General features: G+C 41.8%; 1 protein-coding gene across 3 annotated transcripts in view; it reads left to right on the forward strand.

The window, feature by feature from the left end:
* Nucleotides 1–464: 464 nt before the first annotated feature.
* The window catches only part of LOC138735754 (proto-oncogene tyrosine-protein kinase Src-like), a 151,065-nt gene continuing 126,691 nt past the window's right edge, over nucleotides 465–24,838 (forward strand). The window contains exon 1 of one of the 3 annotated variants that reach the window (XM_069884110.1): nucleotides 465–617. In XM_069884110.1, coding sequence (XP_069740211.1) covers nucleotides 524–617 — 94 coding nt within the window. In that variant the 5' untranslated portion in view covers nucleotides 465–523. Of the gene's footprint in view, nucleotides 618–681; nucleotides 1,015–24,838 lie in introns of those variants that run through there. The other 2 variants (XM_069884108.1, XM_069884109.1) reach the window with 2 other exon arrangements.

Here is a 24,838-nt window from a genome sequence, read left to right on the forward strand (position 1 = left end):
GTGGGAGATGAACTTTGCTCAGCCTTCGCAGGGAGTCGAGGCGCTGCCGGGCTTTCTTGGCCGTGGGGCGGTGCTCAGGGACCAGGTGAGATTCTCCGCCCAGGGCACTCCGAGGAACTTGATGCGCCCAAGAATGGGGGTGTGCATGCCCAGGACATTGCAGGCAAGTCCCTCCCCACCATCGAGAACATCTGCGGGGAAGCGCTGCCACCAGAGAGGATCCACACCCCACAGCACACACACACTCTGTTCCAGATGCTACAATCAGGAAAGGATTCACAAGTCCAGCACCAGCAGGAACAGCAAACTCAATCAAAGGCAAAGTTTGTATTTTATTGGGGATTTTGTGCCTGTCTATATTTCACCGTTTGCTTACATTTATTCATTTGCATGTGGGGGTCACTCATGGCCATTCAGCAGTGAGCTAGAATCTCAGGGGTGGAGGTGAACATCAAACAGGAGAGTGACCCAAGCACCAGGAGTAGTTGTAACCCGAAAGGAGGAAGCAGCACAAAGGAAACAGATGAAAGCCCCGGCTCCCTGCTTCAGCTGCGGGATCGGGACGCCCGAATCCGGGTGGATTGTCTTCGACCACGAGTGGAATTTTTTAAAAAGAGGTTATTCTCTCTCTCTCTCTCTGCGCTGGGAAGCGTTTCCGGAGTCACCCTCGGCGATCATTCATTCGCGCCGCCCCTCCCGCCGATGGACAGGCTTGGGCGCTGAGCTGCAGCGTCCGGGTGGCAGCGGCATGTCCCCGCACGGGCTCGGCGCTCCCTTGCTCGCCAGCGTCGGAGGCGGGGGGAGGAGGAATCATTAAAAGCGCGGGGGCAGCCGCCGACCGGGGAAGGAGGTGCGGAGCCCTTTCCCTCCACCACGGGCATGGCGTCTGATCTGTGAACCTCCACTCGCTACAGTTGCGGAGGAGGAGAGGGGGGGTTGTCAATGAGCGTCTCAGCCGGCCGGCTGGAAGCGGAGACACGTGTCCAGCGCAGCTTTGGGCGAGAGAGTCTCAAGGTAATTGACCTCCCGTGGGGAAATCGATCAGCGGACCGACTGGGGCTTTTCCACTCACGGGAGCGGAGCCCCTTCCAGCAGAGAGATTCCCCTCTGCCCTGATTCCGCAGCGCCGAATATTTTCTGGCTTGTAAAGTTGACTGCGGGTGGGGGTGGGTTGTGTGTGGCATGGGAATGTGATTCCATTGAAAGCAAGAGAGAGCCCTCCCCCTCACCCCCCCCCTCCCCCCTCACCCCCCCCCCCCTCACCCCCCCCCCCCCTCACCCCCCCTCCCCCCCTCACCCCCCTCCCCCTCACCCCCCCCCACCCCCTCCTCCCCCTCACCCCCCCCACCCCCTCCTCCCCCTCACCCCCCCCACCCCCTCCTCCCCCTCACCCCCCCACCCCCTCCTCCCCCTCACCCCCCCCCACCCCCTCCTCCCCCTCACCCCCCCCACCCCCCCCACCCCCTCCTCCCCCTCACCCCCCCCACCCCCTCCTCCCCCTCACCCCCCCCACCCCCTCCTCCCCCTCACCCCTCCTCCCCCTCACCCCTCCTCCCCCTCACCCCCTCCTCCCCCTCACCCCCCCCACCCCCTCTATTCATTGTCAGAAAGAAATCCGCTGATTGAACTAAAACTCCTTTCTTTCTGGTCAATCAAACGAGACCGGGCAGAAGGTGCCAAATCTTGCATTGAAACTGGCCGCAAACTTTCAGCGAAGGTGGTTTGATCTGTATCAGTCTGACTGGGAACAATAAATAGACTTGGGCTGCAGCTGCTTGGAATGGGGTGTTCACGAATGCTTGTCCCGTCGCCTGTCATCGTTCAGGGTCGTGCGAGTGAATTGAATGGTGCCTATTTATTTATTTATTTATTAAGAAAGAAAGATTTTCCATGCACCAGCCAAACCGCCTCGTCTCTTGGCCAGACCCTCCCGGCTGTGCCCAGTGTACCGAAGAATAAAGAGCAAGCAGCTGGGTTCATCTCCACACGTCGAGAGGCCGTCGGACAATTTTCTTTGGTCTCGTTTGAGTTAGCTACCCACTAAAGCGAAGCTCCTCTCCCCTCCTGTGAGGGCAGGCACCAAAATATCCCTGTGGAGGTGACTGTTGAACAAACCCCTTGCCACCTGAGGTTCATCAGCCTTTTGCAAATGCAATGATGAGATTTAATTCCACCCACCCCCCCCCCCCCCACACACACACACACACACACAATGTTCTTTCCTGAAACCTAGAAACTTGTGGGGTCCTGGTGCTATTTTGATGACCCATCGGTTTTATTTTTTAGGGTCTTGGGGATCCCGGAGAGAAAAGTGTTGGAAATTTTCAGTGTCCGGGCAGAATTGGTGGAAAGATTAACCAGATTTTAATGTTTCTGATTGAAGACTCCATCAAAATCTTGGATATCATTGGTTGAGAAGCTCCATTGATCCATCTGAAATCCAGAGTGCTGAGTCTTGATCATCAGTGATACAGTAAAAATCCCTGGTATCCAGAATTCAAACAATCAGCAAAAAAAATCTAGGACTATAAATTAAAATATACAAGAATAAAATAATAGGCAAAAATATATGTTTAAAATCGTATGTTCTCTGAAGTAACACTAAACCTTTGAAGATGGGAGCAAATATTCAGCCAGCGGAGTGCCTTGGCAGTGCTTTGCTCGTAGCAGCTGTTTGAATGTTGTGTGAAACAGCAATGGCTTTCCCCAGGATAGAGAGCTGGTTGATGCTGTTGTTGGTTGGGGTGATCTACTTATCCCAGCTTATTAATAAGAATCACCCTGGTCAGAGGCTTTACCTGTAAACTGGGGGGGGGGGGGGGGGTGGGGGGGGTTTAATTATCTATAATGTTGCTGTTTGCCTTATCAGCCATCTCTGTGGAGGGGGAGGAACCTGCAGGTGCAGCGACGGTTAAATGCTGAAAATAAAGTTGGATGCTTTAAGATTTATATATTCATGCAAGTGAAGTTTATTCAGTTTAAGCACAGTATAGTATTTTTGTCTTTTAAACTGGTCTTAATGCAAGTGTATTAGTTAGGCATTGTAAGAGCAAGTCTCAAGCATCTGGAAAATATACTTATCTGACATTTACCAATCCCCATAGGTGCTGGATACCAGGGGGTTTTATTGTATTTACACTGCCGTGCCAGCTTTGCTTTTAATTCAGATATTAGTTATATAAATGATCATGATCAAAAGCTGAAATGAAAAGTTGGGGGGGGGGGGAGAGGAGAGCTTTCTTCTTTGTTTCTCTGTAACATCCAAGTGTCAGAACATGGGGCACTTTTACATGGTTAAATCTAATTTTACAAAAAAAAATAAACAAGTGATGTGAATTGAAGCAAGGGGGAAGTTACTGAGTGAAACTTATTTCTCATTGAAGTACCAGTTCCTGATTTGGGTGCTTTTACCTGTTTTTATATATTTTTGTTCAATAAGAAGAGATGTGGGTTGAAGCAAGAGAGAAATTAATGAATTCAACATTGCAAAAGAGGAACCAATGTTACCAGTGACTAAATTTATTGTTCATTCAATTTTGCACTTTAGATTTTAGTTTCTTTACAGCTTAGCATTCCACTGTTTGACATGTTGAGAAGGGATCAGATTGAAATGCAAAATGCTTATGAGGGTTAACAGATTAGATGCTTAACATTAGTGGGAACATCTTCACCAAGAGAGTGGTGTGAGTGGAATGAGCTGCCAAGTGAATTGGTAAATGCAGACTCAATTTTGAAATTTAAGGAAAATTTGGTCTGATACATGGATTGTGGAGGGATATTGTGTGGGCACAAGTCAGTGGGAAGAATAAAAGTCTAGAAAGGTTTGTTTCAGTGCAGTCATGTTCTATGTTGTGTGCTGGTGATAACGATTTCACTGGTAGGAATGTTTAGAACCAAAGGTCACTATTTCTCAACAAGGTTCCAGCTATGTAGAGCTGAGGCAAGAAATAATTCCATCATTTAGTGATGAGTTAATCTTTGAAATGGTACAAGATATAATGAAGTATATAAAATTCTGAGGGGTATAGATAGAGTAAATGCAAGCAGGCTTTTTTTTTTACCCCCGCTGAGGTTTGGCAAGACAAGAATTAGTGGATATGGGTTAAAGGTGAAAGGGAACATTAGCAGGCTTGATTTCAACATTTAAGAAATATTTGGATAGATACATGGATGGGAGGGATATTGAGGGCTATGGTCTGGGTGCAGGTCCAATGGGAAGGGCAGAAAAATAGTTTGGCATGGAGTAGATGGTCTGTTTCTGTGCTGAAGTGTTCTGTGAAATCCTCTATCTAAGAGGCTGTGGAGGCTTCTCACTGAGTGTTCAGGACAGAGAACAGTAGATTTTTGGATGTTCATAAAATCAAGGGATATATGGTTAGTGCAGGAAAGTGAATCTAAGGTTAAAAGAGACCTTAAATGGCAGACTAGGCACAAGGGTCTGAAGTAAATGGAAGTAGCATGACAATGTCCATCGCTTACTAATGAACGTCTTGAACTGTGCAGAAATAACTTTGTCCAAAACTGAATTTGATGGGTGTAGAAACTTGGGAGTAGTTCGGGTGAAGTAAATAGAAGGTGATGCAAGTTTAATTAAATTATCATACATAATGCCATATGATTGTGATAATTTTGCAAGTGCTGAGGTGATCTTTCAGTTTCAAATGTGAAGGTATAGGTGAGGTGCCTAGAATGCATGGACATGCACTTTGGCAGAAGGAATAAAGCATGGGAAGAGAATTCAGGAAGTGAAGGTCCAAAGGGATCAGTGCAGGATTCCTTAAAGGTTAACTCGCAGTTGAGTCAGTAATAATGAAGACAAATGCAATGTTTGCATTCATTTTGAGAGGACTCAAAGCAAAGATGCAACACTGAGGCTTTAAATGGTGTTGGTCTGACCACACGTGGAGTACTGTGAGCAGTTTTGGGCCCATATCTAAGGAAGGTTGAGCTGGTGTTGGAGAGGGTCCTGAGGAAGTTTACGAGAATAATCCTGAAGATGAGAGGGTGAATGTATGAGAAATGTTTGGCCCTGGGCCTGTACTCATTGGAGTTTAGAAGGAGGAGGGGGGGAATTTCTTGAAAAATAACAACAATTTGAAGCAGGAGTTTACTTTGCAAAAAGCTCAATGACACATGAACACATTCATTTTTATTCAGTAAAGGTCCACCATTGTCATCTATCCTTTTGAGAGACTTTAGCTTGGTTCAATCAACAAAATCAGGAATTTAGTGGAAAGAAAAAGACCACAAGATGAAGCAGCAGAATTAGCTCAGTCCATTGATTCTGCTCAGCCATTGGAATATTCTTCCTTTCAACCCCATTTTCCTGCCTTCTCCCCATATCCTTTGATGCCTTTACTAATCAAGAATCTATCAACCACCACTTAAAATCTACCCAATGACTTGGCCTCCTCAGCTGGAAATTTAACAGATTCACCACCTTGTAGCTGAAGGAAGTTTTCATCTCTGTTCTAAAAGGATACCCTTTAATTTGGGAATCCAAAGCAATCAAGGATGACTTGTTTCCACTCTGGTTTTGTGAATTCTGAGGTGGTTGATGAGGCAAACGAAGAAATTGTTGACAGGTCAAGTGGTAACTGATGGAGTGAGATGGAACACAATTTCCCTTATTTGTCCATTTTGTGTGTTAGTGCTACATAAACATATAAAAACTTGAACATGATTTTTGTTCCACTCCAAGATCAGTCAGCAAAAAGTAAAGGGAGAACTGAGCAGGATAGTTCATAAATACAATGTTTGCTTTAAAAATCACAGAATGCCATTCCAGGACACTTGAAAAGTTGTTCCCTAACTCCCAATCCCCAACTCAATAATATTGAATGTTTGCTGAATCTTTTATTCCAAAAGCTCGGTTCAAGTTGTCATTCGCAAATAGAATTTGATATTTGAGTTTACAAATCCTGCTAGCACTTAAAAGGCTCGTTTCCTCCATGTTTTCCCAACCGAGACCAATGTTGTTCAGAACTTCATTGTGATGAAATTTGAAGTTTATAAAACATTTTCCCAAGGAAGTCTGAGCAAAACATTGTAACCTTGGCTTGGTGTTTGGAATCAAATCTTTTACCAAAATGGGTATATTGTTATAGTGTTATATTAAGTATCTGATTGATGTCTCTGATGCTTCAGAGAGAACTAAATATTTAACGTAACGATAGAAATTCCTGGAGTTTTATGAATTGTAAAAGACGTTCAATGGATAAAGGGGATTAGTGAAATTAACAAGATTGCAACTATTAATGAGGTGTTGTTAATGATTAAGGAATAAATGTGACTTTGTTCAGTGATATTTAGCAGGAAGGAGAAAACAACAGTTGAAGTGTCATGGAGAAAATTACAAATGAATGTTCAAGTAACATCTTTATATTGATGGTGTTGTTGAATAATAAGATGATAGAGCACCACAGAAAAGTTAGCTGACAAAAATGGAGGGAAGGAGGAAAAATTAGGTTCAGATATTAAATGTAAAACAAGTCACTTTGAATAGAGTCTTGTATGCTAAATGTTAGTCATATAAAAGCTGCCAAAATCCTTTTAATTAGTCATAAGGATCATTCCTGTAAAGGACATTTACTGCATTCAGTGCTCTTTAGGGTCTGGCTGCAATTGGGTTATCGATTTGTGCTCTGTCTGCTGCAACAGCAAGAATCACCCAGTGGCCAGTCACTTCAATTCCCACACAGACATGCCTATCCATGGTCTAATGTGCTGCCAGGTTGAAGCTGTGTGTAAACTGGAGGAACAGCACCTTGTATTCTGTCTTGACAGTCTTCAACCAGATGGCATCAATGTAGACCTCCAATTTCTGGGAGCCCCCTTCCTGCTCCATTTTCCCTGATCTCGCTGGCCTTCCTCTTTCCCTTCACCTGCTCACCCACCTGTCCACCTGTTCTATCTTTTCCAGCCCTCTGGTCCTCACTTCTCACCTCTGAGCTTTCCTTTCTTCCCCCTCCCATCTGTATTCGCATATCGCCTGACAGCTTATGCTTTCACCCGCACCCCCCCTCCCAAACTCACCTTTCTATTTGGGTGTCTGCCTGGATTCTTAGTATTCCCGATGAAGTACTTTTGGCCCAAAACTTTGGCTGTCTGCTGCTTTCCACAGATGCTGCCTGCTCTGCTGGATCCTTGCAGCACCTTGTGTTTTGGTCCAGTTTTCCAGCATCTGTGGTCTCTCTTGTTTTGCACCATTCCTTTACCATTGACCCCAAAACCTGAGACATTGAGCAAAGGCAACACTTTCCTCCCATGGAAAACAGAAAACCAGAGGGAGCCGTGCTTTGGCTCCCTGACCAGATTCTTAATTCAGGTTTCAGCTGAATTCTAGCGACTTAGTGTGGCACCTTGGAAATGCATTTGTTGGGAAATCTAAGGAGAGAGCAAATAATTGAAATGATTCAACCCTGAAGTTATTTGTAGATCTTTAGAAATTCCTAAACTCATATTAATGTAAGTTTTGGAAAAGTTCTGGTTTCTGAACAAAGCTTGGTGACTTCACTGAAATGTTTTAATCAGCCATCCCATTACATTTTTAAGCAGTTCAATGTCATTATGCAGTCATGAGGAACCAATCCAATAGTAAAACCTTTATTAGCACCTATAAACTCAAGCTTTTATTTTGTTGTGATTTATTGTCGTTTCTACGATTCACTTACCTGGGAGATCGCTTTCAATGGACAAGAATTGTGTTCCAGCACTGAACTAATGTTGCTATTGCTGTGGTGTGCCATATGGTTAGATGTTTCAAGCTTGACAACTTTCTGGGTGTGGCTATGTAAGTAGTAGTTTAATAATTTAACTGCACCCTGTTTATATTTGTCTCCTGGTGTTATGGTTTCATAACCTGAAATCCCAAATTTGATTTATGCAGATGAAAATCGTTGACCTAGGCTCTGTCATATTTGTTTTGAATGTATCTCGTGATTCGATGGTCAGTGAATGCAGGCTTTGAATTGCAGAAATTTGCACGTTTACTCTACATAACAGTTGGTGTTGGATGTGAAGTGCTTTAGGATGTCCGAAGGACACGTTAAGGCAGAATTCGAGTGCGTCTTGTTCAGTTACCAATTCACTGTACTGACTCAGGACTGTAAAAGGCAGAAATTGGGAGCCCTGAAGTACTGATCTGTGCCAGCATGAGACGGGACATTTCTTTGTCCACGTGGACAGAGGGAAAGAAGTGGAAGAGACTGAACTTGGATGCTCTTGAGGCATTTAAATTGTGCACCACCTGATGACAAACCAGACAAATTCACCCAATACAAAGGCTGCTTTGTTGGAGGTTCATTGAAGAGGCAGGCGGATGGGTTTAGATAGGGGTAGTGAGCTACTTGGTTCGGCTGGGAGTCGGAGGAGGAGCAAAAAAAGATAGGGGTAGTGAAGTAAGCACTAATTCCATTACCCCCGGGGAATGAGGAACGGGGTGGGGGTGGGGGGGGAAATGTAATTAGTGGTTCAAATTATCTGAAAATAATAATTAGAACATAGAAATCTACAGCAAAGTGCAAGGCCATCGGCCCACAATGTTGTGCTGAGCGAATAATCTATTTTAACTCCCGCAAATTACACTACACTAATTATCTATTAAAATAATCTGTTGTACCTGTCTCCACCATCATTGCGGGTAACACGTTCCATGCACTCACTGCTCTCTATCAGGAAAAACCTGCCTCTTGCATTCCCTCTGAATTTATTCCCAAGCACTTTAAAACTATACCCCCTCATGTTTGCCATTTCAGCCTCTCGCCATCCACACAATCAAAGCTCTCTGTCATCTTGTACACCTCTCATCCTCTGTCACCCCAAGGAGACAGGACCAAGTTCACTCAACCTATCCTCAAAAGTCATGCAGGTGTCATCCTTGTAAATCTCTGCACCCTCTATAGCTGTGGTTTTAAACTTTTTCTTTTTCTCTTATATTTCTTCTTTGGCTTGGCTTCGCGGACAAAGATTTATGGAGGGGGTAAAAGTCCACGTCAGCTGCAGGCTTGTTTGTGGCTGACAAGTCCGATGCGGGACAGGCAGACACGGTTGCAGCGGCTGCAGGGGAAAATTGGTTGGTTGGGGTTGGGTGTTGGGTTTTTCCTCTTTTGCCTTTTGTCTTTTTTGCCTTTTATATACTATATTATATATTATGTCTCTTATATACCACCTTAAGAATCCCTATGCCATTGGTACTCTATAATTTAAGGCATTACTTAAAGTGGTAAGTGAGTGGAAAGAAAAAATTTGAAAACCACTGTTTTAATCATACTTAATTGACTCATTATGTGCACGGTTTCATTACGCCAAAGGAAATTGGCCAGTAACAATTTTTCTCAAGCAAAATTAGGTCTAGAGCAGTGGTTCTCAACCTTTCCCCCACCACCCCCCCCCCCCAACTCACATACCACCTTAAGTTATCCCTTACTAATCACAGAGGACCTATGACATAGGGATTACTTAAGATGGTATGTGAGTGGAAAAAAAAAGCTTGAAAACCACTGGTCTATAGCATTCACATCTTTCCTGAAATGAGTTAACTAGAAATGAAAACAATAATCCAAGTGGGATCTAACCAAGGTCTTGTAAAGCTGTAACATTACTTCACGGCTTTTCAATTCAATGCCGTGGTGGATAACCATTGGCCAATACTGGTTGCATGAAGAGAGGGTTTATTCATTCACGTCTAACCATCTAAAATGTTAATGTGTACTGATGTCAGATTTAGTTTGATACATTTTTCTCCATTAAATGCACTGAGTCACATGTCTATTTTGTTATTTTAACCAGGGGAAGGGTACCCTTGTAGTCATACCCCAAAGAGTCAGCTGGAATTATGTGTTTAAGTCAATTCGTGCTGTTGTCTCACAGCTTGAGGGTCCTAGTTTGTTTCTGACCTCAGGCGCTATCTGTATGGGGTTTGTACTTTCTCCCAGTTATCACATAGATTTCTCACAGGATCTATAATTTCTTCCCACAATACAAAGACACCTTGGCACCTTAATTGGCGAATGAATTATCCCTTTGTATGGTTAAACTGCAAAAAAAAAATCAGAATGGAGTTAATAGGAATGTGAAAGAGAATAAATTGTAGGGATACAATGTGATAAACAGAGAGTGAGCTTGGGGTGGGGGGGTGCAAAATGAAGGCCTCTTGTACCCCAGTAAGTAAGCCCCTAAAGTGGGATTTGAATCCAAAACTTCATGCTCATACATCGGATTTATGACTGATGGTTATTGCATTGGAGAGGTGAAACTTGCTGTTTTGACTGTCTGTTCAGCAATTTGCCCATTGACCTTAATATGAATATTAAATGGAAGAAGGAAGGGAGGTTCTCATTAATCAGAAGCTGATGATGCTAATGGAGGTGGTGGAACTGTGTCTTTCTCAAATGATCTGAATCGAGAACAATTTCCTGCTGGAAGTCTGATAGTCTCATTGACTGATATTGTACGAACTGCTGCCAGGGAGTTGAACGTCCCTGATAATTAATGAAAGTGCTTGAGAAGAGGCAATCTGTTGCTTTATGCAGGCCAACCTGAGATGAGAGGAGATGTTCATTAATACTGTTCTGGATTGTGTTACTGAGATATATAATGCAAAATGTAAGCCTTCTCCACTTCATTTTTTAATAATAAACTATTATAAAAATAATTTGTTGCTATCAGGGCAAGTGTCCGAAGGATATAAAGGAACCAGAGGTGCTGGGTATTTCTGGACTTTGAAAGAAACTTTCTTTAAGAGGCACTGATTTATTTTTCTTTGCCAACAGATCAGGAGGCAAGTGATCCTTGATGATTTCTCTGTCAATACAATATTTAATATCCATACACTATAGATAGTAGATGGTGTTAATGATCGATTATATGATTTTGCTAATTGCCTAATTTATTCTTGTGACACATGAAATGTGCATGTGAAATACAGCATAACCAGAATATTATTTGTTGAATCTCAAATGACAGTTGAATTGAGACCAATTTATAACTCTGGTGTGAAGAAATTGTTGAATTTGAATTCCAATTTAAAAAGAATTAAATAAGAGGACATGAGCTGAGAGTTGGGGGGCAAAAGTTTAGGTGCAACACAAGGGGAAGCTTCTTTACTCAGATAGTGGGGTCTGTGTGGAATGAGCTTCCAGTGGAGATAGTGAAGGCAGGGACAATGTTATCTTTTAAGAAAAATTTGGATAGGTATACGATGTAAAAGTTATGGAGGATTATGGGCAGAATGCAGGGCAGTGGGACTAGGAGAGTATAAGTTTTTCGGCACGGACAAGAAGGGCTGTGATGGCCTGCTTCCATGCTGTAATTGTTATATGGTTGTACAGCATGGTTACAGGTCATTTTGGCCCATGAGTCTGTGCTGCCCAATTTACACCCAATTGGCCTACAACCCCGCTACATTTTGAATGGTGGGTGGAAACCGGAGACCTGGAGAAAAACCCGGGGAGAACGTACAAGCTCCTTACAGACTGCGCATGGATTTTAACCCTAGTCCCGATCGCTGGCACTGTAAAGGCGTGGTGCTAACCACTACGTCAACCATGCCACTCTCATTTCTGTTTCTGTTTTGATCAGTATTTATATGCAGTGATAAATCAAAGTCCTTTATTTTCAGATCTTTAAGGAGCTTTGTTAAATTTCAGCTTGATTGAAAGTGTTTTGCATGTGGATGCATATTCGACAGCTACTGCTTTCTATATTCCTGATTTTAATGCTAAACTAAGATGGTACTTCAATTCTGCCACAGTTATATTTTCACAAGACTTCAACTTAAACAAAGGCAGAAGTTTTAATTTTTGTTGACCAAAATAATGTTTAGTCTTCCTGTTGCTTGAATTTAATTTGTTATTCGTTCATGTTAGCAAGGCCATATTTATTGCCCGTTCTTAACTATCCTTGAGAAGATGATGATAAACCACCTTCCTCAACCACTGCAGATGGTAAAAGTATTCCCATAATATTTTGGAGAGGAATTTTCAAGATTTATATCTTGCAACAATAAAGAAACAGCTTTCCAGAGACATGATTGCATCTCTGGTGATGTTCCAGTACATCTGAAACCTTTGTCCTCCTTGGTAGTCAAGATCGTAGTAGTTGTGTATCTTTTGTAGATGGCCTACCTGCATTGTTGGTGATGAATGGAGTACTGTTCAAACATGTTGTTTTATCTTGGATGGTGCTGAGTTTATTTGGTCTTCATGGAGTTGCATTCATTCAGTTAAGCACAGATTATTCCATCCTACTCCTTGAATGGTTAGAAATGATGAAAGGGGGAAGCAGTGAGAGTGGGTCTGGCGGATCTCCCTTTGAAGGAAGAATGAGAACACCTTCAGGATACAGGTCCCTTGCAGAGACTGCAGTGGAGCAGCTGAATGGAGGTTCACCAGTGACAACAAAAAGGAGAAAATAAAATGGTGCCACTGATGTGGATAAGAGAGAGCAGACAGCACTGCTTCAAAGGTTTCTGTCATCTGGTCCTCATGCCAGTGGCTCCATACAGGTGTTATATGGCCTTTTAGAGGAGCTGACAGTGTTTTTAAACTAAAATGCAACCACGGGTCTGTGACCAAGATGGTGGAGCCTGTGCTTGGCAGTGGCCATGAGGGCCATGACCAGAAATAGTGAGAGGACAGTGACTATGCCAATAGTCCTATGAGGGGCTCAGCAGCTGAGTGACCCATGCAGGCTGGGATTGGCTCTTTGGAACCAGGTATTGAAGGCTTCTTGATCATGTGGGAGGTTTGGATCTAGATCTTGGGTTGACAATGGATCGAACAGGGTTCTGTGCAGCTGCAGAGGCAGTGGGAGCATTGGAGGTGAAGCCTCCAATCAGGGACTCCTCTTCTCATACTGTCATGGACGCCAGGCAATACTAATCGTGACTCTTTGCCTTGTGGTAGGCAGAAGGCAATTTTGTGTAATAGTCATGTTCTGTCCTATTACATAAAAATAAAGGAACCTTGAACTTGTTCTTGTATCCATGGTGTTTCCATTGCTGTCCATTTGAGTTTCTGGTTAATAGTGATTTCCCAGGATGAAATTAGTGCAATCAATATTTAGGGTCGGTAATTGACCTTCTCTTTATTGGAAGATGGTCATCTTCTGGCAACTGATCAGCCCATGACTGAGTGTTGTCACAACAACAATGCATGCAGGCACAGTTTTCATTCTGTTGAGTCGTTGAGAATGGAGTTGAACATTGCACCATACTCATCGGCAATCCTCAGGATGGGGGAAGAGTGAGTCCTGAAGCAGCTGAAGATGGTTGGGTATCTGAGTATTCTGCTATGAAGAACACCTGGAGTGATATCCTGAGTTGGGAAGATATCACGGCTTCACCCGCCATGATCATATTTTTCATTCCGTAACCACTTTTGATGCCAAAGGAACTGAGTTTATCATGGTTACTCAGTGCCAGAAATGCTACCTTGATGTCAAGCACAGTCACTCTCCTTTGGAAATAGGCTCTAATCATATTGTGGGCCAAGGCAATGATGTGATCTGAAGCTGAATGGTCTTGATGAAACTCAAATGAAGCATGAGTATGCAAGATTTTTGTTAAGTGCTGCTTGACAACCTTGTCTTCAGAATTTGTATGGTGGGCCCAACCTTCACTGAGGATGGGGGTATTATTTGAGCCTTCACCTCTAATTATCTGTTTAGGTGCTCACATGTATTAATGATTAGATGGGGTAGGTCTATGGAACTGCATTTCTATCCTAAATGCTAGATGTACAATTTCATTAAACTTGGTCTACTGCAGTCAACAATTTCTGACTGAACAATGGCAGGTTTCCAAACTAGACACATCTAATTATTTCAGAAGTTGGGTGTGCAGTCATTTAGTGTCCCCCCCCCCCCCCAGATCTAGCTCTTATAGATTCTCGTAACATTTTGCAATGCTTTGTGAATAACGTGACCTTATATATTTTACCTCTTTCCCTGTGGGCGTACTTTGCATGAAGGTATGTTTCTGATTTGGTAATATGCATATGATTTGGCAGAATAGTTAACACTGATGCAAACCTAGCTTAAACAGTGCTCAGTTTGAGAACTGTCTCTACAACCCATGAGCTTTTTTCCCAAACACAATGCCATGTGATTGAAAATAAAATGTCAGAAATCAAAGTTAGCTTAAATGTTTAAAAGCATATTCATTTTTTATAAAAATAGTCGAAACCTATTCCTTACTCTAAATAGTAGCTACCGGTCTGTTTAATCAACACAGCTGAACATGGGATATATTAGATAATGACTTTTAATCACAGTGTCAATTTAAAATAACTGATCTTTAATATTTTCAATCCCATTTCCCATTTATGATAGGATGCTGCAGTCAGTATATGCAACAGCTCTAAAAAGTTCTGATGGTGTCCTTCTGCTCAAAAGATCTATTGATTTTTGTTTTAAAATAAAATCCTCCTGAAGTCCCACATTGGACCCAGTTCATGAATACTCTTTGTGGTAATTGATTTGATTTGAAGTCGTGGTCAATTTTGTGAGCATGAGATTTTACCAGCATGATGTTTCTGAGACAAATGCAAAAGATTGTGATAATTGAGTTTCTGCTTGAAATTATCTCGAACAGCACAGGGCTGAACTATTATTCTCCCTTGTCCCACTAACCTACACCTAGTCCATCGCCTTCCATATCCATCCCACCCACGTGCCTGTCCAAATTTTTATGAAATGTTAAAAAAAAATTGAGCCCACGTTCACCACTTCAACTGGCAGTACTTTCTGTGCGGAGGTTTCCCCAAATGTTCCCCTTAAACTTTTCCCCTTTTTGCCATAACCCATGTCTTCTGATTTGTAACTGGCCTAACCTCAATGGAAAGCATCTACTTGCATTTACTCTTTAGATACCCCTTATAATTGTATGTAGCTCTATTTAAATCGCCCCTCATTCTTCTACACTCCAGGGAATAAAGTCCTAACCTGTTTAATCTTACCTAGTAATTAAGTTCCAGTCCCAGCCAAATCCAAGTATATTCTTTGGACTATAGCTATCTTATCAATAATTAGGTAAACAAAATGGCATACAATACTCCAAATTTGGCCTCATCAATGTCTTGTACAACTTTACCATAATGTCCCAACACCTATACCCAATACAGTAAAACCTCTGTTATCCAGAATTCAACCAACCGCCAGCCTTAAGCAAATGGCAAAAAATTGCGGAAATTAGAGGTAAAAAGTTCGGAAGTTTAAAAGTGGTGCTCCTTGCTGTTAGTTTGCCAGCCACACAACACTTATTCTCAAGCAACTGAAAAATTCACTTATCCGGCATCTTCCAATCTCCATAGATGCCAGATACAAGGGGTTTTACTATACTTTGATTTATGAAGGCCAATGTGCCAAAACCTCTCTTTATGACTCTATCCATCTGTGCAAGTTCTGAAAGCCTTCCTTGCTGTCTGCCACACCTCCAGTCTTTGTGTCATCTCTCCACTTGCTCCTCCTCTACATCCAATATTTTGGCAGAATTACTGATATTTTCTTTTAATCAAATGATTAAAAACAAGAGCAATGTATTCTGTAATGTCAAACAAAGAAAATAGCTGGAGGAACTCAGCAGGCCAGACAGCATCCACGGGTGGAAATGGTTAGTCAGTGTTTCATATCAGGACCCTTTATCAAGACTAGAGGGGATATTCTGTTTATAAAAGGAGACCAAAGCTATGGAGGGGGCCAGAGGTGATAGGCCCTCCCTCTCACAGTGGTCTTCTCAGCTTCCTGACTTGACATGCGACTGGCCCTTTCTATCCATGATTGCTGTCTGACTTGGTGAGTTCCTGCAACAATTATTGCTATGCTCAAGATACCAGCATCTGCAGCTTTTGTTACTTACTATTCTTTAAGGCAGTGGTTCTCAACCTTTTTCTTTCCACTCACATATCACTTTATGTGATCCCTATGCCATCGGTGCTCTGAGATTAATAAGGGATTGCTTAAGGGAAGGGAAGGTTGAGGATCACTGCTCAAGACCCAATTGTTATTGAGGTATTTTGCTTGAGAAAAATGGTTATTGGCCCATTTCCTTTGGAGTTATGAAACGGTGCACATAACGAGTCAAAACAGTGGTTTTCAAATTTTTCTTTCCACTCACATACCACCTTAAGCAATCCCTTACTAATCACAGACTTCCTATGGCATGGGGAATACTTCAAGTGGTACGTGATTGGAAAAAAAAGGTTGAGAACCTCTGCTGTAAGGCTTCTCATTTGAAGAAATATTTAACGTATGGTTAATTTTTGACCTTAACTGTAAAGATGTTCCATATTTGTATAAAGTTGGATTATCATCTTTGCAACGTATCAACATTCATGTGAAATTGCATTAGACTGACCACTTGATCTAGGTTAATTTAGAAAGATTCAATTCTATTGCAAAGATTAACCAAAGTCTTCTGGCAATTCTGGTAATCAGAAAACTCCTTAAGTCTTTAAATGAAGAACATTAAGCTTGGGCTGTGTGGTGTCGAGGACTGTCAATCATGATTCACTTGATCGATTGCTTTTCATTAATATTGCAATTTCCTCAATTAAAAATGATATTATTTGTGTCTAATTAAAAGAAAATCGTAATATTTTATCGTCACATTCTTTTCTCTTCTTCTTCTTTGGCTTGGCTTCGCGGACGAAGATTTATGGAGGGGGTAAAAAGTCCACGTCAGCTGCAGGCTGACAAGTCCGATGCGGGACAGGCAGACACGATTGCAGCGGTTGCAAGGGAAAATTGGTTGGTTGGGGTTGGGTGTTGGGTTTTTCCTCCTTTGCCTTTTGTCAGTGAGGTGGGCTCTGCGGTCTTCTTCAAAGGAGGTTGCTGCCCGCCAAACTGTGAGGCGCCAAGATGCACGGTTTGAGGCGTTATCAGCCCACTGGCGGTGGTCAATGTGGCAGACACCAAGAGATTTCTTTAGGCAGTCCTTGTACCTTTTCTTTGGTGCACCTCTGTCACGGTGGCCAGTGGAGAGCTCGCCATATAATACGATCTTGGGAAGGCGATGGTCCTCCATTCTGGAGACGTGACCCATCCAGCGCAGCTGGATCTTCAGCAGCGTGGACTCGATGCTGTCGACCTCTGCCATCTCGAGTACTTCGACGTTAGGGGTGTAAGCGCTCCAATGGATGTTGAGGATGGAGCGGAGACAACGCTGGTGGAAGCGTTCTCGGAGCCGTAGGTGGTGCCGGTAGAGGACCCATGATTCGGAGCCGAACAGGAGTGTGGGTATGACAACGGCTCTGTATACGCTTATCTTTGTGAGGTTTTTCAGTTGGTTGTTTTTCCAGACTCTTTTGTGTAGTCTTCCAAAGGCGCTATTTGCCTTGGCGAGTCTGTTGTCTATCTCATTGTCGATCCTTGCATCTGATGAAATGGTGCAGCCGAGATAGGTAAACTGGTTGACCGTTTTGAGTTTTGTGTGCCCGATGGAGATGTGGGGGGGCTGGTAGTCATGGTGGGGAGCTGGCTGATGGAGGACCTCAGTTTTCTTCAGGCTGACTTCCAGGCCAAACATTTTGGCAGTTTCCGCAAAACAGGACGTCATGCGCTGGAGAGCTGGCTCTGAATGGGCAACTAAAGCGGCATCATCTGCAAAGAGTAGTTCACGGACAAGTTTCTCGTGTCTTGGTGTGAGCTTGCAGGATTAGCTTGATCACTTGAGTTGGCTTTATCTCTTTAATATCCAAATGATCTTTGTAAGGATGAAGTACGTGCATGGAACAAGTATCCTTTGAATGATCCTTTCAATGAGCCTGCTGAGTAAGGGGAATGGTGAGAGTGGTTGTGACAGTCCATTCTTGATTGTTGTTCATTCACTGTGCAACCATCTGAAGCCTTTAAGTTTCAGGAAGAGTTTATGGCGGCAGGATAAATGTCATCATCAATTGCCACGTTAACTCTAAAGCCCTTTTGGCATGTCCCTAAACTCCATGCTCTGAAGGAAAAGAGTGCAAATGATTGATTTGGTTCAATTTTTTTTAATAAAAAGCCATCGTTTACTTATTGGAGCCTGTGTCATGAAAAAAATGCTAAATAAAAATGAGTTCAAAGGATGTATAATTATTTGAATGAAATGTTGATAAAGCTTATTTAGTGAACATAACAATTAATGTTACAAATTAAAATAAAATAAATTTGTGCACATTCCCACATTTTGTTCATACCTTCATGAAGGCCTCAAGCCCACAATGTTGTTTATGTATCTTTATCTTTGCTCTATAATGCACACTGTTTGATCTGCTGAGTTTCTCCAGCATTGTGTTTTTCATTTCTTTGAATTAAATTTTAAAAAAATATCTTTTATTTTGTATTAATTTTTTGATTTACTTTATATTAAAGATTTAGAAATCATGACTCAAAAAAGAGACACATTTGAATTTGAGGGCATAGTCCATTAGATTGAAAGGGAACCAGACGACCAAAGACCTTTCCAATTCCCTGCTTTGGTTTAATGGTTTTTATAATTCCTAGCATGGTATTCATTTGGCGATTTCCAGTCTTCTGTGATATATTTAGCACAAAGACTTTGCTTCGAAAGATGGCATTTGCAGTGATTGCGCACTTGTATATTTCTTGGAACTTTATATAACACAGATTTTGTACTTTTTTTTATTCCTCTGGGTCAAATAAACTACAAACAGTATAAAGTTATTGTTCCTCTTTGGAATGCAGCTGTGATGAGCAAGAATGCTGTACCTGACTTACTCTAGATATCCACCACAAAACACAAGTTCACCATACTTTCTGTCTTATCATTTTAGTCCCTCTTGGATTCAAAATTAATTTATTGTGCAGCCAAGGAAAATTCTCCAAATATTTCAGGTTGACAGATGTTTGATACTGCAGTACTGCTTTAAGCAATGGCTGTAAGGGATTAGTTCCATGTGTTTGATTCTGAACCCAAACTTTAACAGGATTAGGTACTGGCCACAGCAAACTGGTGTACTGCGTGAAGTTTGTGTTGCGGAACAAGCATTGTTTGTTGTTGCCAACTCTATGGAATTTGCACCATAATTCACCCAGGGCACCTTCTAATGACTGACAGCCAAGATGATAAGCTTCAGTACTTGTTTAAGGTGGAGTTTGTTTTCTCTTTCTTGTATTTATTTTCCCCTTCTCCCCCCCCCCCCCCCCCCCGACTACCGTGGCTAAGCCCTCTGATCACACTATTGTATCCATCTATATTTCTGTCAGTAACATAAGAAAGCCAGATTAAATAAATCAAATGAAAGATTGACACTTGTAATCTCTTGACAAGTACGAGTTCAAAGGCGGTTGATCATAAGAACTGTAGAAAGCTGTTGAACTTTTATTTTCTTCATGCTACTATGCCATGCAGTAAGATCATGACTGATATTTTATCTTCTTCCCTCTACTATATATCCATTGGTTCTCGTAATATCTAAAAGTCTATTGATCCTTGAATATAGTGACTCAGGCCCAACATCCCTCTTGGTTAAAGATTTCCATACATTTACCACTTCTCATCGCTGTCCTGAATGGCCAACTGCTTATCTTTCGAGGTTGCGACCCTTGATTCTAGGAACTGCAGGTGGGGGGGGATACATCAGCTCTGCATCCGTCCTCTGATGTCTTGCCATCAAACTCTAACAAGACTTCACATTCTGTGCCTGCACATTTTACACCCCAATGGTATGAACATTGAATTTTCCAATTTTAGGGAATCCTTACCTCCTACGCCTTCCCACCCTCTTTCAATTGATTTACCTTCCCCTACCTAATTCCATTCACCTACTATCCACACACCAGTCACTGGATCTCCTTCCCCCTCTGGTTTCACAATTAATATGGAAAGGTGTCCTCTGGTTTGTGTGGACAAGTTAGGCTGTGTGTTGATTCTAAATGCTTCTATGATTTGTTGTTGCCAAGAATTGGAGTATAGTTGCTTTCAAAACATGAACAAGTCCCAATTGCTTCACACTAGTAATTGCATTTTGAATAAATTCACAATATAAGGCATGGAGACATTTCAATAATGACATTTTGTTTTAATTAACTTCAATCGATTGATTATTCCAAGCACTAAATAAAATGAATAGTATGAATTTGATCTCAGTAATATTATCATCAAGAAGGTTTTTATAAACTCATGAAGAAGGAGATGAGCAGATTCTTTCTTGCCCCAAGATTGCCAGTCACGTGTGCCTTGGACAAAGCTGTTCCTTCCAGCGTGATCCTGGATGCAGTTTTGCACCAAGGTTGGCTGCCTTTCATCGGATGCAGCCCATGTTTGTCTGGATCTATTCTCAGCATAACACTGACATTCATCTGCATTCTTCATCATTCTGGCCACTTGTATTTAAAAATAAACAAAAATAGTGATTTTAAAAAATCATAGTTAAAAGAGATGTGCATATCTCCTGAAAAAAGAACAAAAATATTTAAGTTAATTCAAGAACTTTGCTTTTTTTCCCCCAGTTTATTTCCCCTATACATTCAAATGAGGCTGTTGTGCTTGTGCCAAACACCATCATTCCTTTAATCATTTTAAGTTTCCTGCCTTCTGTCATTTGCCAACCATAGCTTTGTGTGATCTCATACTTCCTCTGCACTTTGAACTTTGATTCATTCCTCCTTTTACCCGTTCTGGTTAATAATCATTGACTTGAATTATTACCTTTTTATTTCCCTCATCACAGCTACTGCATAATGTGCTGAATATTTTAATTATTTTCATTAGTGAGCAGGCAAGTTCAGTAAATTTATTCAGCTGTTCAGCACTATTTTTTTGTCTTGGACACTTTTTTTCTGCACATCACAGCAGTGTGAGGTGTTATGTCATAGATCAGCAATAATAGAAATTCACTGTTATTTTTAAAACAATATATTTATTAATAACTATTAATAATATAACAACAAAACTAAACTTAACCTCATCTATGCACAAATATACCTGTGTGTGTGTGGATTTCGCAAAACATTACAGCTTAGGCACAATTCTGAAAAGTCGATTCAATGTTCACTCTTAGAAATCCTGTATTGAAACTCAGAACTTTAAAACTGATGTTCAGAAGTAATTATGGAATAGGTGAGCCACTGAGTCGTCAGACTTCTAAAAACTTACAAATCCTTGTTCAGTTGCTTCCAGAAAAATGTTCTTTCATATGAATGATGGTCACAATTCCCTTCTTCCTTGCATAAGGGAAATGAAACTTGTTACTTCAATAATACTTGCCTGAACTCAGGCAAGATTTAGATGAAATGGCCATCAGAATGGTCATGATTCAAATACAGGAATGATTCTGTTTCCTTTACCAAGATACGGGTAAATCAAAATGATCATTATAATGGTCACAGTCACTGTTTTCCTCTGACGAGAAAAAACAGAAGTGTCCATCTCACATCAAGTTACTTCATTTCTGTCTTGCAGATCTCTGGTTACTTATTAAATCAGCCTTGCTTCTTCAAGTGTCTCAATCACATGACTTTCTTGATCAATATGGAGATCTGTTTTAATTTCCCAAAAACATGAGTTAAAATCATATGACCTGTAAATGTCCCTTCTGATCTTCCTCACAACTCTCTTCAAGTGTCCTGGAATGACAACCATTGTTCTTTTGTTCTTCCAAAACATTAACTTTGTTGATAATTTGGACCTGATGATGTCATGCTATATGAGAGCAAATGTTGTGGATGGTTTTGCTGTAAAAAGATTGTCATGAAAGGTTTTCAGCCTGTTTTAACCCTTAAAGTGTAGTTACTAAATATCTTAAGACATTTACCATTTCATACATTGCAGTAATTTGCTTTGTGGTGCATTTTAACTATGATCATTTTGTGAGAAATCCATAACAAGCAACGATGACATTCATCTGATTTAATTCTGAGAAGTCGGTCCGAGGGAAAGGATTATAGGATAATGTTTCATGGGCCACTGCATTATAATCAGTCATTTTCTAATCCATTGTCAGGCACAAAATCTAATGTTGATTCCAGAGGGATGAAAATTCATATTTGTGACCTGCACATTATTTTCCTAGTTATGTTTAGGTACTTTAATTTAATTCCAATGCAAGCTATTACAGTTGCTGGAAATGCTGGCATATCTCAGATGGTCAGACAGCAGCTGTGGTGGGAGGAGCAGTTTTATTATCTGTCATCTGTTCTAAAGAAGGGCATTATCCTGAAAAGAATGCAATTTCGGTTGAACCTTTTCAATAATTGACTATTTTTATCCTGGAAACAATATTTAATTCTGAACGATTTGGTGTTTTTTTATGTGCATCTGTAATAGATTTCCTACATTCCAGAAAGATGTGAAGGAGTAGCATATTTAAATAAAATAGCAGCTCCATTCTAGATTCTGTCAATCCAGATTTGGATAGACTCTCAGTGCTGCCTTTTGATATAGTGAATAACCTATTCTGACCAGTAACCTGGACTATATCACAAATAGGTTGAGTATTTGAGAGGGTGCTGAGTGCAAGAACAATGAAGGGCCTCAGGCGCTGAAGGCTTCCTGATCATGTCAGAGCTTTGGATCCGGACCTTGGGCTGATGATGGTTTGAACAGGAGTCTGTGGCTGCAGAGGCTGCGGGAGCGCTGGAGGCGAATCCACAAAAACTCAGTGACTGAAGGGGCTCTCTTTTGCTTCTCTTTCTCTTGCACTGTCAGGGACGTCAGGCCACACTAATGGTGACTCTTTAGGCCTGCCTCCACATGCAAGTCGGCTAAAAGTCGAATTCCATACCTTTTCATGCAGGCTCAAAGAAAGCCTACTGTGATGTCCCCTTTCAGCCTGGAGGTGGCTGAGGCACTGATGCAGTATTCTGGAGGCATGGCTACTGGTGCCATGGTGCCTTACATATGCACCGAGCAATGGCCGACTTCATTACCCATAATCCCCATGCAGCTGGAAATGCTCTGTTTCCCAGAACAGTCCCAGCTGTGTGGGGGATTATAAGTAGGATAGCTCTGCCGCATACTGAGTTGCTGGCGCTGACGAGCGGCCCCGTGAGGTGCCGGAGGATGGCACGGCTGTCCTGAGGGGAGTCATGGAGGGAGAGGGGTGAAGTGGGTCATAGGCTGACGGCGTTATCGCGACATCATCAGCGTGCCTTTAGCCAAGCCGCTTTCAGCAGCATTGCATTCATGCTGGGCGGCGGAGCAGCGCAGCGCTCTGCCGCTGACTCTACCCTCAAGAGGAATTCAAGTCGACGCCGTTGAGTTGGCCAGGGCGCATTCATGCAGGTAACTTTCGTGACGTAAGGGAGGAGAATCTCCACCTTTAGACTCGGGTTCTTTGACTTTTCGAAAGGGCCTTTTGTCTGCTTTATGGAAGGCAGAAAGCAATTTTGTGTAATATTACTTGTGTACTATTGCATGACAATAAAGGAATCTTGAATCTTATTAGTTGCTTTTGGTAGTGTGAGTAGTGAGATCTTGTGCAATACTAAAATATATTGCCAAAATCTGATTTACTTTGAGTTTAACAGCAAGTATCCAAAGATAGAATTTGCATTTGGACCACCACCCTTGATGCTATCTGTTTCACTCTCCATGGTTGCTGCCTGACCTGTCGAATACCTCCATCATTTTCCTTATTTCACATATCCCAATATGTTTTATATTCTTTGCATTACTTATGATATGTTGTAAATAATTGTGTCCACAGTAAAGTCAGAAACAAACAATGACCTATTATTTGTGCTGTGATAATGGGAATGTAGCTGATTGGAGGAATAACTTTAACCATTTCTCCAGAATCTATTATTGAGGAGTGGGACTTCTGTAAGATAGCAAAGTGAAATTGAAAATGTGTACAGTCTCCTATTGATTCTTGGATGAAAGCAACTTTGGAATCTTGTACCTAAAAATCACCCTATCTTTCATTTGATCAAAAGCCAGGTGACGTGCATGTCAGAGATATTTGCGTTATATTATGGAGAGTGAATGCTGCACAGCTTACTTCTAAAGGATGGACAGGATCAGTCAGCTTCCTTGGGCTCTATTCTTTGGCAAATTTGATAAGAGCCGGAAAACCTGAAGTATTTAAATTGCATGAGAACATTTTTTAATGGCCGAGCATTCCAAAACTGAGAGGGAATTGGCTTACTTCACACGTAGTTCTGAAAGCAAGTAAAATGTTTTTGTACTGCAGGGCAGATGATTATGTAAGCAATTTCAATGCTTTTTTTTTGTTATTAGTGAACATTTCGGGTAGAATTATATATACTTGAGTGTTAAGCAAAATTTTGAGATGTCTTGTTTTTTTTTTGGTGTATTTTGCTTTGTTTGCTTGTATCCCAGGTTGCTTCAGTTTGAGGCAATATCGACAGAAAGGAAAACTTTCATCATTTTCAACAGAATTCTTTGAAATTGTTTGAAAAGGAAAAGCAGCTGCCTCTGTTGCGGGCAGGATGTAGGAAATCGCTAAAGAAGTAGATTAATGCAGATGTTGATCAAAGTGTATATTGCATGAAAAGAGTACTCTGTCTGAATTGTTACTGTATCAATTGTACTGGGGTGCTCTCTATTGATTGGAAGCCCAGGGGGGTTCTGAATCCAGGACTGACAGAACTGTTCAATATTTTACGATAGATTTCATTCTCTTGACTCGTTCCGTGCAGTTCTTGTTTTAAGATGTTGATGTGATTTCACCCCATTCCGCCCCCCCCCCCCCCCCCCCATCCAAGGCTATGTGTAATTTTTACAACAACTGAAGAGTGCTTCTCAAAAGTGAACTAGGCACCAGTGGCAAACAGTTGATTTGTTTGCTCAGCGGAAAGGATGACTGGCCCTTATTGTGGGAAGGGAGGCTGAGGGATGGAAAGGGAGCCAGTATGGAAATGGCAGCCTGAATGGCCT

This window comes from Narcine bancroftii, chromosome 6, assembly GCF_036971445.1.
Source record: "Narcine bancroftii isolate sNarBan1 chromosome 6, sNarBan1.hap1, whole genome shotgun sequence".
Lineage (NCBI taxonomy): Eukaryota > Metazoa > Chordata > Chondrichthyes > Torpediniformes > Narcinidae > Narcine > Narcine bancroftii.